Source organism: Trematomus bernacchii, unplaced genomic scaffold (assembly GCF_902827165.1).
Source record: "Trematomus bernacchii unplaced genomic scaffold, fTreBer1.1, whole genome shotgun sequence".
Classification (NCBI taxonomy): Eukaryota; Metazoa; Chordata; class Actinopteri; order Perciformes; family Nototheniidae; genus Trematomus; species Trematomus bernacchii.
Window position 1 is genome coordinate 5471 of NW_022987923.1, and position 14530 is coordinate 20000.

Consider the following 14530-nt stretch of genomic DNA (forward strand, 5'->3'; position numbering starts at 1 on the left):
GCTGCAGCGCAAAAGTCTGATCACTGAGAAAGAAGCAAAGAGAACTGCAAACAAAAAGATATGTTAAAACAAAGAAAAAATACTTATAGTTTACATGATTACACAAATGATTTGTTTGCAACTTATAGTTTTATTTTTTAAATTAATCTAAAATCTAATTAATTTTAGCTTGACTCAGTTTTGTTTTCTCTTAAACTCTTAGTTTTTCTTTATTCTGAGAAAGTGTTGCTTTATCTTTATGAAACAAAACTAATCCCATACTTTAAAGGAAGCAAAAGAGAGTCTGGAGATTAAAACTCAACACCACTGGAAGATTTGAAACACAAACGAGCTTTCACCTTCTGTGAAACTAGTGTTATATAGGAAGGTGCCGTTCAACTTAAAAATAGCTCCGACGGGAACTCTCTCCAGATTACTTAAAGGGGACCTATCATGCAAAATGCACTTTTGTACGTCTTTTCTACATGAATATGTGTCCCCGGTGTTCCAGGGAACTCACCAAGTGTCAGAAAACACAACCCTCTCTATTTTCCTCCATACCCAAATCTCTAAAAAAGGGGCTGCAACGGATCTGATAAAAACTGATCCAGATTTGAACACTGTCCTGACGTCAGGATGGTGGCGCTACGGCTATTGGGCCAACTCCACCAATCAGGAGGAGACAGCCACGGCCATTGCCGTTCCAAAGCGCTGGAGACGCAGTAGTACATATGCCAGGTCTGTAGGTGGTGCTGTTCTCACTGAATCTGCCCTTGCAGAGCAGAGCTAAAAAAAAGTGCAAATTGAGCGAAATGAGGCATGGCTAAAATGCATGATCTGTTTGGTATTTTGAAAACAGAAACGTATAAATATGCCTTATATAGGTATGGTCCTACACTATATCATTTAAATATACCATGATAGGTCCACTTTAAGTTCCCATACACGGGGTGTTTCTCAATCGCGAGTACGCTTGCTTGGTAGCACATGTCTGCCGAGCATCTTGCTTCAGAAGCGAGTCAAGAATACTTCCTGGCATTTGGAAAACAAAGAGTGGAACAGGCTAGCAAGTGTGCAGGTGTGCGTCATATGAGAGGCCCCGCCTCCTTACATCTTCCGCCACAGATTTGGGGAAATTGGTCCGTGCGCAAAGCATTGTGGGGATTTTAAGACCGCGGAGTCTACTCATGTGCAGCCTCGAAATTTCCCCCAAACCAAGGCCGTGGGTGTTTCTCAATGTCGAGTAAAGCTGCTTCCGAGCCACTATTTCAAGCATACTACGTCATCGAGTGCCGCCGAAGTACTGTTCCAATCTCCAGCATACTTGGAAATCTACCGAGCCCGGCGTACTCCGTTTGGAGAAATATCGAGGCTGCACATGAGTAGACTCCGCGGTCTTAAAATCCCCACAATGCTTTGCGCACGGACTTCAAATCCAGAAATAATAGTTTAGGGCCACATGAGAAATGTCACCAAGGGTAAAGTGAGTTCATACAGTGTGGTAAACCTGCTTAAAGTAAACAAAAAAAAAACAGTAGAAGTACTCAGATCTTGTACTTGAGTAAAAGTAGAAGTACTCAGATCTTGTACTTGAGTAAAAGTAGAAGTACTCAGATCTTGTACTTGAGTAAAAGTAGAAGTACTCAGATCTTGTACTTGAGTAACAGTAGAAGTACTCAGATCTTGTACTTGAGTAAAAGTAGAAGTACTCAGATCTTGTACTTGAGTAAAAGTAGAAGTACCAGAGAGTAGGAATACTCTGTTTCAGTAAAAGTCCTGCATTCAAAATGTTCCTCAAGTGAAAGTATTCAAGTATTCTCATCAAAATATAGTGAAAGTAGCGACAGTAAAAGTAGTGATTGTGCAGATTGGTCCATTTCAGAATAATATATATGATATGTTTTATAATGATTGATCATGAAAGTGTTCTCAAAGCTGGTAAAGGTGCAGCTAGTTTGAATGACTTTGTATACTGCAGGGTAGCTTGTGGATTTACTCCAGGTGGAACTAAAGTCTGATTTAACACTTGATTATATTTCACATCATTCATCCACATCTGTGAAGTAACTAAAGGTATTAAATACATGTAGGAGTAGAAGTACACCATGTACCTCTGAACTGTAGTGGAGGAAAAGTACACCATGTACCTCTGAACTGTAGAGGAGTAGAAGTACACAGTAGCTTAATATGGAAATACTCAAGTAAAGTACCTCAAAAATGTACTTATGTTACAGTACTTGAGTAAATGGTGGTGGCGAAGTCGATAGGGACTTGGCTTGGCAACTGGAAGGTCACCAGTTCGAGTCCTGGCAAGACCAAGTGCTACCGAGGTGTCCCTGAGCAGGACACCGTTCCCTACACTGCTCCCCGGGTGCTGTCCACGGCAGCACACTGCTCCTAACACTAGGATGGGTCAAATGCAGAGGAACAATTTCGTTACATAGTACCTGTACTGTGAAATGACAATAAGAGCAATTTTTTTTTAAATGTATTTAGTTACTTAACACCTCTGAATAGTTGTTGGATCTTTTAGGATGTTGCAGATTCTCTTAAATAAAGGTTTTGATGGTTTCAGTGATTGAACCATCCAGGTGTTCCTGATCAGTGAAACTCATCATTTCCTGACTGTTGTTTAAACCAGATTAAATCTCTCCAGTAAAACATCGGGGGGGTTTATACAGATTACGGCTTCATCTGCACGCAGATTACCTGCAGTTTAACTGAGAGGAGGCTGGATCTTATCATCAAATCATTCACTCTGTTTCAGTCCAGGGACAACAGCTTCAGAGAGTTGGGAAGAAGAGGATTTATTTATCATTTGATCTGGAAGCTAATGAGGAGAAATGATGGAGGAGAAGTGGAGGTCATCTCTGCTGACGACCTGATGTTTCTCTCACTGCTTTAAAGCTGTGATATTGTTTAAATCATATAATATAATATGCAGTCGTTCACCAGGAAGAGGAAGAACCCGGCTCTGCTTGGCAGGTTTGTCGAATTCAACTTTATTTTCTTGCAGCTGAACTTAAAATGTCCTCCTAGCTATTTTACTGTGCTGAAAATGTATGTATGTGCTGTTACATACATACAACTTGTGCTGCTGGTTCCTGTCTTTGAGCGGCGCCCTGCTGCTGGGTCTCTGGCTGGTGTTAGTGTGAATATCCAACACAGTCTCACGGCATTTCGTGTTATAGTCACGAAATGAATCTATTGATTCGTGTTCACCAACACGATTTCACCATTTTTTTCGTGTCACACAGAACGCTTTTAAAAGCAATGTAAATAATAACAAATTAGAAGGAAAAAGACATTTAAAAAAATACAGATTTCAGTATTCTGACACAGAACGATTTTAGAAGCAATGTATTTATATTGGTAGTATGTTTCGTGCCTGCACCAAATAATAACAAATTAGAAGGAAAAAAAGATGACATAAAATACAGATGTCAGTATTCTGAGGCTCTGAGACATTTCTTTTCCTCACTGACGGCAACAAAACTCAGACATTATACAATTTAAAATAAAAGGGATAGGGTTAGGCTTAGGGTAAGATATTGAGTAAGAACATGTTTTATGAACCACACAGCTTCTGGTCTTCCAAGACCCGACCGGACAAAAAGACGTGTTGCAGGCACGAAACATACTACCAATAGAAATACATTGCATTTAAAATCGTTCTGTGTGACAAGAAAAAAATGCGAAAATTGTGTTGGTGAACACGAATCAATAGATTAAATTAATTTCGTGACTAATAACACGAAATGCCGTGAGACTGGGTTGGAATATCCTGCTCACATAATGCATGCTGAATGAAAATGAAAGCAGCAGCTGGACATTAGCACTCCTGCGCTGGATGTGTGACACAGAGGATCAGAGCAGATTAACGCTGCTGGAAATCCACTTTCTCAGAGTTTAGGGTTTTTTGGAGGCGAGCATACGTCAGGTCACGACTGCCTGCAGTTACACTTTGATCCAGACAGAAATATCTCACAACTTTGGGATGTGAGGAAATGTTTTTACATTCAAGCAGCAACATCCAGGTCTGAAGCAAAAGCAGAAGTGCCTTAAACCCATTATTCTCTCTAAGTCTGATTGTATAGAAAACTATGAGAAAAGGCCTCTCCCTCAGGTGCTCCCAATCCCCAATCAGGGCCTCCCCAATCAGGGCCTCCATAAAGGACCTGAGGAAGGCTGCAGTCGCTCTCTTCCTTCTCCTGTGAGCTGCATGGATGGCCAACCAGTCTCACGGCATTTCGTGTTTCGTGTAATTTAATCTATTGATTCGTGTTCACCAACACGATTTTCACCTTTTTTTCGTGTCACACAGAACGATTTTAAATGCAATGTATTTCTATTGGTAGTATGTTTCGTGCCTGCAACACGTCTTTTTGTCCGGTCGGGTCTTGGAAGACCAGGAGCTGTGTGGTTCATAAAAACATGTTCTTACTCAATATCTTACCCTAAGCCTAACCCTATCCCTTTTATTTTAAATTGTATAATGTCTGAGTTTTTTTTTGCCGTCAGTGAGGAAAAGAAATGGCTCAGAGCCTCAGAATACTGACATCTGTATTTTATGTCATCTTTTTTTCCTTCTAATTTGTTATTATTTGGTGCAGGCACGAAACATACTACCAATATAAATACATTGCTTCTAAAATCGTTCTGTGTGACACGAAAAAAATGGCGAAATCGTGTTGGTGAACACGAATCAATAGATTAATTTCGTGACTATAACACGAAATGCCGTGAGACTGTGTTGGGATGGCAGTGGGTGATCTGTGCAGCAGTGTAATATGTTGTTGTCTATGTTGGACGTGCAACTTGTAGAAGTTCTGAGCAGTGTTTTGGTTTACTGTTGTCGCTTTCTTTTATGAGAGAGTTGTTTTGGTTTGTCGTACGTTTGCATTGCAAATCTTTACTTTCTTTGACTGATTAAAACATGACTTTGTGGATTCACAGATCAGTTTCCTCTCCTTTTTCCTCTCTCCCGGTTATTTAATATGTTGTTACTTCCCTTTGTTCCCCTAGTCCAGGAGGGAACGTAACCTAACAGACAAATAGCTGCTATTCAGCTGACTTTAGTTTATCAACAGCAAATTCTAGGGCTCTAAATCATCTCTTAAGGTTGGGACAGTATTCTCAGGTTAATCAATCAGTCTTGCACTAATGCACATTCCCAAAGATATTGAAGTGACTGTTATTTTGTATATATTGATCTTTGCGTTTTTATCTTAATGTGTGCACATGTATAAATGTGTCTTGATTGTGTATTTATTAGGGCTGTCAGTCGATTAAAATATTTAATCGCGATTAATCGCACATTTTGTATCTGTTCTAAATGTACCTTAGAGGGATATTTTTCAAGTTTTGAATACTCTTATCAACATATGAGTGGACAAATATGCTTTATATGTTTGTTTATTATCATTTGAACAATGACAAATATTTCCATGAATATTACTATAATTAGTTTACAAATAAACAAAAGGAATTTGTGAGTCTCTCTCTAACATTGACAACTTTCGATCAGGCATTTGTGAATCCATTTTGTATTTGTCGACCAAAAATGCGTTTGTGGGTCTCAAGTCTCTGCTTGTGGATCGTCTTTTACACACACAGAGTTTTGAGACAAACTTTCCGCCGGTCTCGGCTAAAATCTTCTCGTGTCGGAAACCACGTGATGGCCTGCTGATCATTTTAATGTTCACACAAATATTATTGAGACATATATAACCCCATATCTGACTTAAATATGCAAGGAACTGTCAGAGGTGATACAATATGTCCTGTTCTGTGTTCTGCAGCCGGGTGTCCGGTTCTGAAGAGGTTCTGCCGAGGCCTCGCTTCCAGCTGGACCTGTGGCTCGGCTTCATCCTCCACAGCTGGATCCTGGACGTGGGCCAGCCATTTGTCACGGTATCGGGATTATAAACACAATGTCCATTTCCTGTTTGACTGAATAACTGCACATCCTTTTAGAAGGTTGGGAGTGGTGCAATCCTAAAACCGTGGGCGTGAAGTCATGTGACCGTTAGGGATGGGTATCGTTTGAAATTTATCGATTCCGGTTCTTATCGATTCCGGTTCGATTCCAAAATTGTAAAAGAAAGAGGTCAAACGTTTAGATAACAAACATATCTTTATTCTCTAAAGCTTTAACTGACATTTTTACAAATAAAAAATATACATGTAATACAGATGTATTGCACAATAGCTGTGCTTTATGTAACTGAGCTATGCCTGTGGCAAGCTATCAACAGGCATTACACTGTGCCTTGTCTTTCTGTTTTAGTGTAGTGGAGCCTCACTTTAGAGCGTTTACCGCCATCCATCTTTGGTGTTATGAAGTGACTGAGCTCGTGAACTGTCTGCGGGAGGGCGGGGGGAGCCTCGCTGCGGGAGGGCGGGGGGAGCCTCGCTGCGGGGCAACTGTGGACCTCTGTCGCCTGTCAGCGCAACTTACATGATGCCGTTTAAAAAAATTAAGGGCGGTGCCGTCAACGGCCCGCTGACGACCGGCCGTTCTGTGATTCTCCAGAACACACAGATGGCCAGTCCGCCCTTACTCTGTATTCCACCGGGTCACCGCGACGCCGGTGGACCCGGTGGAATACAGGGTCTACCGCGTTTAGGAACCGTTAAGCAGAACCGAAATTGTGTATTTTGTATGGGTACCCGGTACCCGGCATTTTCTTATCGGTTCTCATCTGGAACCGAGTTTCGGTTCCCAACCCTAGTGACCGTGCTGTCGTTCCTTTATAGCCCAACATTAGCCACCTTTAGCTTAGCGGTGGTGACGTGAAGTCATGTGACCGTGCTGTCGTTCCTTTATAGCCAGGGGTGCACATAACTGGTACGCAGGTACGCATGCGCGGCAACAATCTGAAATGCGTAACGTCACTTGTGTCACAACGCGCCTTTGCGTACCTGATAGGTCATCAAAACAAAACACATATTTCGCCTGCACATGTTTCTTGTCAATACTCAGTGGAGTAAATTATTAGACATGTCCAAAAAAAACAAAGACATTAAGCAGCCACTTTGCCGTTTCGCTCCCTGCTAAAATCTTCAGACTTTCTATGACTGATTGAACTGGGTGCTGGCCGTGCCGCGCAGGACATAACCGACGGACCTGTGAAGCTTCACAGGAGGCAGAGGCTTAGATCACTGGACGACAGAGTTGGTCGCCGTGTGCACAGACGGGGCTGCTGTTAACGTCGGTGTGTACAACAGAATTGTACCAAAACTACATCAACTGGCTGCGGTGGGAGACTCCCCTGTGCACATTCTGTGCCCCGCGCACACACTGGAGAACTGCGCAAAATCAGCTGATCACAACGTTCACGCTCTGTGGTCAAGCTGCTGCAGTTTATTTACAACAAAGTGGAGTAAAACACACAGCTGCAAACTTACTCAAGGTGTTAATGGAAGAGTTTGAAATCAGACAGGGTTAGGTGGATGAAGTGTTAGTCAAGTAAAATTAGAAAAGTATTATCATCAACACCTAGTTAAAGTAGCGACAGTAAAAGTAGTCATTTTGCGGATTGGTCCATTTCATAATAATGTATATGATATGTTTTATAATTATTGATCATTAAAGTGTTTAAAAATTAGTTTGAATGACTTTGTATACTGCAGGGGAGCTTGTGAATTTACTCCAGGTGGAACTAAAGTCTGATTTAAGACTTGATTATATTTCACATCATTCATCCAGATCTGTGAAGTAACTAAAGGTATTAACTACATGTAGTGGAGGAAAAGTACATGATTTACCTCTGAACTGTAGTGGAGTAGAAGTACAAAGTAGCATAAATTGTACCTAAGTACAGTACTTGAATAAATGTACTTTGTTACTTCCCACCTCTGAAATCAGATATGACTACAAGTCATGTGATAATTTCTTAGTATTTGATCCTTCAACTTGGCCTCAGGAAATGCAAGGACTTCACAGTTTTGGCAACAAGTTTTGGAGAAAGCAAAGCGGAGGCTTAAAAAGAGACAGGGAGGTGCATCTTCATCATCTTCATCATCTAGCATGCAAGAAGTGTAAATAGAGGACAGTGAAGGAGACACTGAGGAGGACAGTGAGGAAGACTGCACTTATTAAAACCACGCTTCATGTGGGGTGAGTACCAAACGCTGTCTCCTGGTACTCATCTGAGTAACTCACTCAAAAAGTTATGTGCACCCCTGATTATAGCCCAACATTAGCCACCTTTAGCTTAGCGGTGGTGACGTGAAGTCATGTGACCGTGCTGTAGTTCCTTTATAGCCCAACATTAGCCTCCTTTAGCTTAGCGGTGGTGACGTGAAGTCATGTGACCGTGCTGTAGTTCCTCTATAGTGAACTCAACATCAGATTCGTGGTTGTTTTGGAAAGAGCTTTGTCCATCGTTTCGGCCTCACTAAATTGGCGTTTATTTGGCTCATTGACCTTCCTCTTGGATTCACGCTCATATTCTGGCGTCTTTAGCTACGTTTTTGTGGAACCTGAGGCCAAAATGTTCCCGTACTGCAAAATGAAATGAAAAGAGAAAATCCAGGCAAAAGGTCTTGAGGTTTAAGAACAGGAGGGTTTAAGACTTAAACCCTCCTGTTCAGTTATTCAGTTCATGTAGATCTACTTTTTTTTTTAGCTTAATCAGTTAAGATTGTCATTGCAGTTTGAAAATGTCATAAAAGATAATTGTTTTGACATCTCTAAATTAGAATCTGCTTCATCCCTCTATCCTGGAAGTTTTAATTTGCACTAAACTTCCTTTTCTGAAATATCCTTCACAGTTTTATCTGGAGCAGCCCCGACACAGCCTGCCTTTCAACTGATAGAAATCTGAGTTATGCATTTAAATGAGGTTTTTAGGGATGATTTAAACTTTAATTTCTCTTGCAGCTCGTCCTCCCTGCAGATCTGTTTCCTCTGAACCGGCCCTCTGCTGCAGAATATCTCCACTTCCTGTTCAACATCTGCACACCGCTCATTCTGCTCAAAGTAACCAACAGACAGTAAAACACAGAGTATTACAAACACAGTAAATAACACAGAGTAATACACACTAATACACACACAGTATTACACACAGAGTATTACACAAACAATAGTACACACTAATACACACTTATAAAACATTATTTTTCCCTGCAGATGATTGAGCGCACCCCCCGGTCGTTGCCCCCACTCGCCGTACACCTGGGCGTTATTGCTGTTGCCATGGGAACCAGCCTCCACCTGGTGACGGACGCCATCACGCGACGGCTCGTGCTGATTGGCTACCAGCTGCACCTGTCCGTCAGAGATAACCCAATCATGGAGGAGCTCCGCCCCCCCGCCCTGGTTGGTTAGAATACATTTAAATTGATGTTTATTTATTTGTAATCATTTTCTAATCTCCAAACGACAATTGTTTTTTTTTGTATTTTATTAAGATCGATGCGTTTGAGCTCCTCTGTTTCTTTGACGACACCATTGGTCATCTGATGTGGTGAGAAGCAGGAGAGGACTCTTTAAAGTAGAGACACTACATACTGATATACACCTGAACATCAGCAGGAGAGGACTCTTTAAAGTAGAGACACTACATACTGATATACACCTAAACATCAGCAGGAGAGGACTCTTTAAAGTAGAGACACTACATACTGATATACACCTGAACATCAGCAGGAGAGGACTCTTTAAAGTAGAGACACTACATACTGATATACACCTGAACATCAGCAGGAGAGGACTCTTTAAAGTAGAGACACTACATACTGATATACACCTGAACATCAGCAGGAGAGGACTCTTTAAAGTAGAGACACTACATACTGATATACACCTGAACATCAGCAGGAGAGGACTCTTTAAAGTAGAGACACTACATACTGATATACACCTGAACATCAGCAGGAGAGGACTCTTTAAAGTAGAGACACTACATACTGATATACACCTGAACATCAGCAGGAGAGGACTCTTTAAAGTAGAGACCCTACATACTGATATACACCTGAACATCAGCAGGAGAGGACTCTTTAAAGTAGAGACACTACATACTGATATACACCTGAACATCAGCAGGAGAGGACTCTTTAAAGTAGAGACACTACATACTGATATACACCTGAACATCAGCAGGAGAGGACTCTTTAAAGTAGAGACATTACATACTGATATACACCTGAACATCAGCAGGAGAGGACTCTTTAAAGTAGAGACCCTACATACTGATATACAACTGAACATCAGCAGGAGAGGACTCTTTAAAGTAGAGACACTACATACTGATATACACCTGAACATCAGCAGGAGAGGACTCTTTAAAGTAGAGACACTACATACTGATATACACCTGAACATCAGCAGGAGAGGACTCTTTAAAGTAGAGACACTACATACTGATATACACCTGAACATCAGCAGGAGAGCACTCTTTAAAGTAGAGACACTACATACTGATATACACCTGAACATCAGCAGGAGAGGACTCTTTAAAGTAGAGGACACTACATACTGATATACACCTGAACATCAGCAGGAGAGGACTCTTTAAAGTAGAGACACATACTGATATACACCTGAACATCAGCAGGAGAGGACTCTTTAAAGTAGAGACACTACATACTGATATACACCTGAACATCAGCAGGAGAGGACTCTTTAAAGTAGAGACATTACATACTGATATACACCTGAACATCAGCAGGAGAGGACTCTTTAAAGTAGAGACACTACATACTGATATACACCTGAACATCAGCAGGAGAGGACTCTTTAAAGTAGAGACACTACATACTGATATACACCTGAACATCAGCAGGAGAGGACTCTTTAAAGTAGAGACACTACATACTGATATACACCTGAACATCAGCAGGATAGGACTCTTTAAAGTAGAGGCACTACATACTGATATACACCTGAACATCAGCAGGAGAGGACTCTTTAAAGTAGAGGCACTACATACTGATATACACCTGAACATCAGCAGGAGAGGACTCTTTAAAGTAGAGACACTACATACTGATATACACCTGAACATCAGCAGGATAGGACTCTTTAAAGTAGAGGCACTACATACTGATATACACCTGAACATCAGCAGGAGAGGACTCTTTAAAGTAGAGACACTACATACTGATATACACCTGAACATCAGCAGGAGAGGACTCTTTAAAGTAGAGACACTACATACTGATATACACCTGAACATCAGCAGGATAGGACTCTTTAAAGTAGAGGCACTACATACTGATATACACCTGAACATCAGCAGGAGAGGACTCTTTAAAGTAGAGGCACTACATACTGATATACACCTGAACATCAGCAGGAGAGGACTCTTTAAAGTAGAGACACTACATACTGATATACACCTGAACATCAGCAGGATAGGACTCTTTAAAGTAGAGGCACTACATACTGATATACACCTGAACATCAGCAGGAGAGGACTCTTTAAAGTAGAGACACTACATACTGATATACACCTGAACATCAGCAGGAGAGGACTCTTTAAAGTAGAGACACTACATACTGATATACACCTGAACATCAGCAGGAGAGAGCTCTTTAAAGTAGAGACACTACATACTGATATACACCTGAACATCAGCAGGAGAGAGCTCTTTAAAGTAGAGACACTACACTCCATTCTCACTCTTCCCTCTCTATTCAGACCTTACTTTGCATAATGAGGACTTTACCCACAGAGTCTGTGATTAATGATGTTTCACATGCAGAGCCGTGCAGCATTTGTCTTTCCCCTGATTCCTTCTGTCCTTTATCTGTGTCCTGCAGGTGTGTTCCCTTCTTCCTCGTCCTCTTCCTCTTCTTCAGTGGTTGTTTCCATCACAGGACACAGGAGGACAAGATGCCGCCGGCAGCATGGATGCTGCTTTTACCGAGCGCTGCTTACTACTGGTGAGACTGTGATTAAAATGAATTTGAGATATATATTTTTTTGCTTCTCTAACATGGGACACTAAAGAGTGACGCACACAGCTGGGAGACCAGGGGACACTAAAGAGTGACGCACACAGCAGGGAGACCAGGGGGACACTAAAGAGTGACGCACACAGCTGGGAGACCAGGGGACACTAAAGAGTGACGCACACAGCTGGGAGACCAGGGGACACTAAAGAGTGACGCACACAGCTGGGAGACCAGGGGACACTAAAGAGTGACGCACACAGCTGGGAGACCAGGGGACACTAAAGAGTGACGCACACAGCAGGGAGACCAGGGGGACACTAAAGAGTGACGCACACAGCTGGGAGACCAGGGGACACTAAGAGTGACGCACACAGCTGGGAGACCAGGGGACACTAAAGAGTGACGCACACAGCTGGGAGACCAGGGGACACTAAAGAGTGACGCACACAGCTGGGAGACCAGGGGACACTAAAGAGTGGCGCACACAGCTGGAGACCAGAGGACACTAAAGAGTGACGCACACAGCTGGGAGACCAGGGGACACTAAAGAGTGACGCACACAGCTGGGAGACCAGGGGACACTAAAGAGTGACGCACACAGCTGGGAGACCAGGGGACACTAAAGAGTGACGCACACAGCTGGGAGACCAGGGGACACTAAAGAGTGAAACACACAGCTGGGAGACCAGGGGACACTAAAGAGTGACGCACACAGCTGGGAGACCAGGGGACACTAAAGAGTGACGCACACAGCTGGGAGACCAGGGGACACTAAAGAGTGGCGCACACAGCTGGAGACCAGAGGACACTAAAGAGTGACGCACACAGCTGGGAGACCAGGGGACACTAAAGAGTGACGCACACAGCTGGGAGACCAGGGGACACTAAAGAGTGACGCACACAGCTGGGAGACCAGGGGACACTAAAGAGTGACGCACACAGCTGGGAGACCAGGGGACACTAAAGAGTGACGCACACAGCTGGGAGACCAGGGGAAACTAAAGAGTGACGCACACAGCTGGGAGACCAGGGGACACCAAAGAGTGACGCACACAGCTGGGAGACCAGGGGACACTAAAGAGTGACGCACACAGCTGGGAGGACCAGGGGACACTAAAGAGTGACGCACACAGCTGGAGACCAGGGGACACTAAAGAGTGACGCACACCGCTGGGAGACCAGGGGACACTAGAGAGTGACGCAACCAGCTGGGAGACAAGGGGACACTAAAGAGTGACGCACACAGCTGGGAGACCAGGGTACACTAAAGAGTGACGCACACCGCCGGGAGACCAGGGGACACTAAAGAGTGACGCACACAGCTGGGAGACCAGGGGACACTAAAGAGTGACGCACACAGCTGGGTGACCAGGGGACACCAAAGAGTGACGCACACAGCTGGGAGACCAGGGGACACTAAAGAGTGACGCACACCGCTGGGAGACCAGGGGACACTAAAGAGTGACGCACACCGCTGGGAGACCAGGGGACACTAGAGAGTGACGCAACCAGCTGGGAGACAAGGGGACACTAAAGAGTGACGCACACAGCTGGGAGACCAGGGTACACTAAAGAGTGACGCACACCGCTGGGAGACCAGGGGACACTAAAGAGTGACGCACACAGCTGGGAGACCAGGGGACACTAAAGAGTGACGCACACAGCTGGGTGACCAGGGGACACCAAAGAGTGACGCACACAGCTGGGAGACCAGGGGACACTAAAGAGTGACGCACACAGCTGGGAGACCAGGGGACACTAAAGAGTGACGCACACAGCTGGGAGACCAGGGGACACTAAAGAGTGACGCACACAGCTGGGAGACCAGGGTTGCAGTCGAATAGTCCAAAAAACAGCTCCTAAGTTCTAACCCTATCGTCTATCCCTTGACCTCTGAGTGAAAGGTCACGGGGTTAAGGGATAGTGGATAGGAGAATTCAAAAGGATTTAGGAGAAGAGACTGCGGCACTTTAGAGAATCGACTGCACTTTCACTATCCGACGTGTTTATGATGCGCCAGCAGAGGTCATAAATGTGCGCCTGCTGCTGTGGGGAAACTATGGAAACTACAGTTTTCTATACAGCGGACTACAACATGGATGTTTAATGAGAACGAGGGACTACTGTAAACTCATCTAGAGACTCTGCACCGTGCTCTGGTGCTGTTATGCTTTATGAACGGGGACAACAGAGAAACATATTCTTCATGACCAAAGTTGAAATTGAAATAAAAAAGGAAAGTGAAACTTATGCTCGTCACCCTCTCCCTCCGGTCCACATTAATACAAATGATCCCAATACGTATGATTGTATGAAAAGATCTTCAAATCAATACAAATGTATTTATTATAAACGTTAGTCCTTAACATCTATCACTGTGTATATCACCATTCAAACATCTTTTAAAAGTTGAACAAACCCCACACAGCTCAGTAAAGACTGTGAAATGTTGACTTTATTTGATCATTTCAGTAAAAACTAACGTTCATATTTCTCTTTTTGATTATAATACTGATGAACGTTCAAAACAAAGCACTTTGGCAACTTACCACATACGTTTTCAAATGCTTAATAAGCACCGTAACTTTCATGATATCATTTCTCGGTCATAATCGGTTGTTTCCGTGAACGGCCGACTGT

General features: G+C 43.3%; 1 protein-coding gene across 1 annotated transcript in view; it reads left to right on the plus strand.

Moving 5' to 3' along the window:
* Positions 1-4716: 4716 nt before the first annotated feature.
* The window catches only part of LOC117470645 (ceroid-lipofuscinosis neuronal protein 6 homolog), a 15249-nt gene continuing 5435 nt past the window's right edge, over positions 4717-14530 (plus strand). The window contains exons 1-6 of the mRNA XM_034115457.1: positions 4717-4721; positions 5781-5892; positions 8867-8965; positions 9119-9307; positions 9400-9455; positions 11756-11878. Coding sequence (XP_033971348.1) covers positions 4717-4721; positions 5781-5892; positions 8867-8965; positions 9119-9307; positions 9400-9455; positions 11756-11878 — 584 coding nt within the window. The remainder of the gene's footprint in view (positions 4722-5780; positions 5893-8866; positions 8966-9118; positions 9308-9399; positions 9456-11755; positions 11879-14530) is intronic.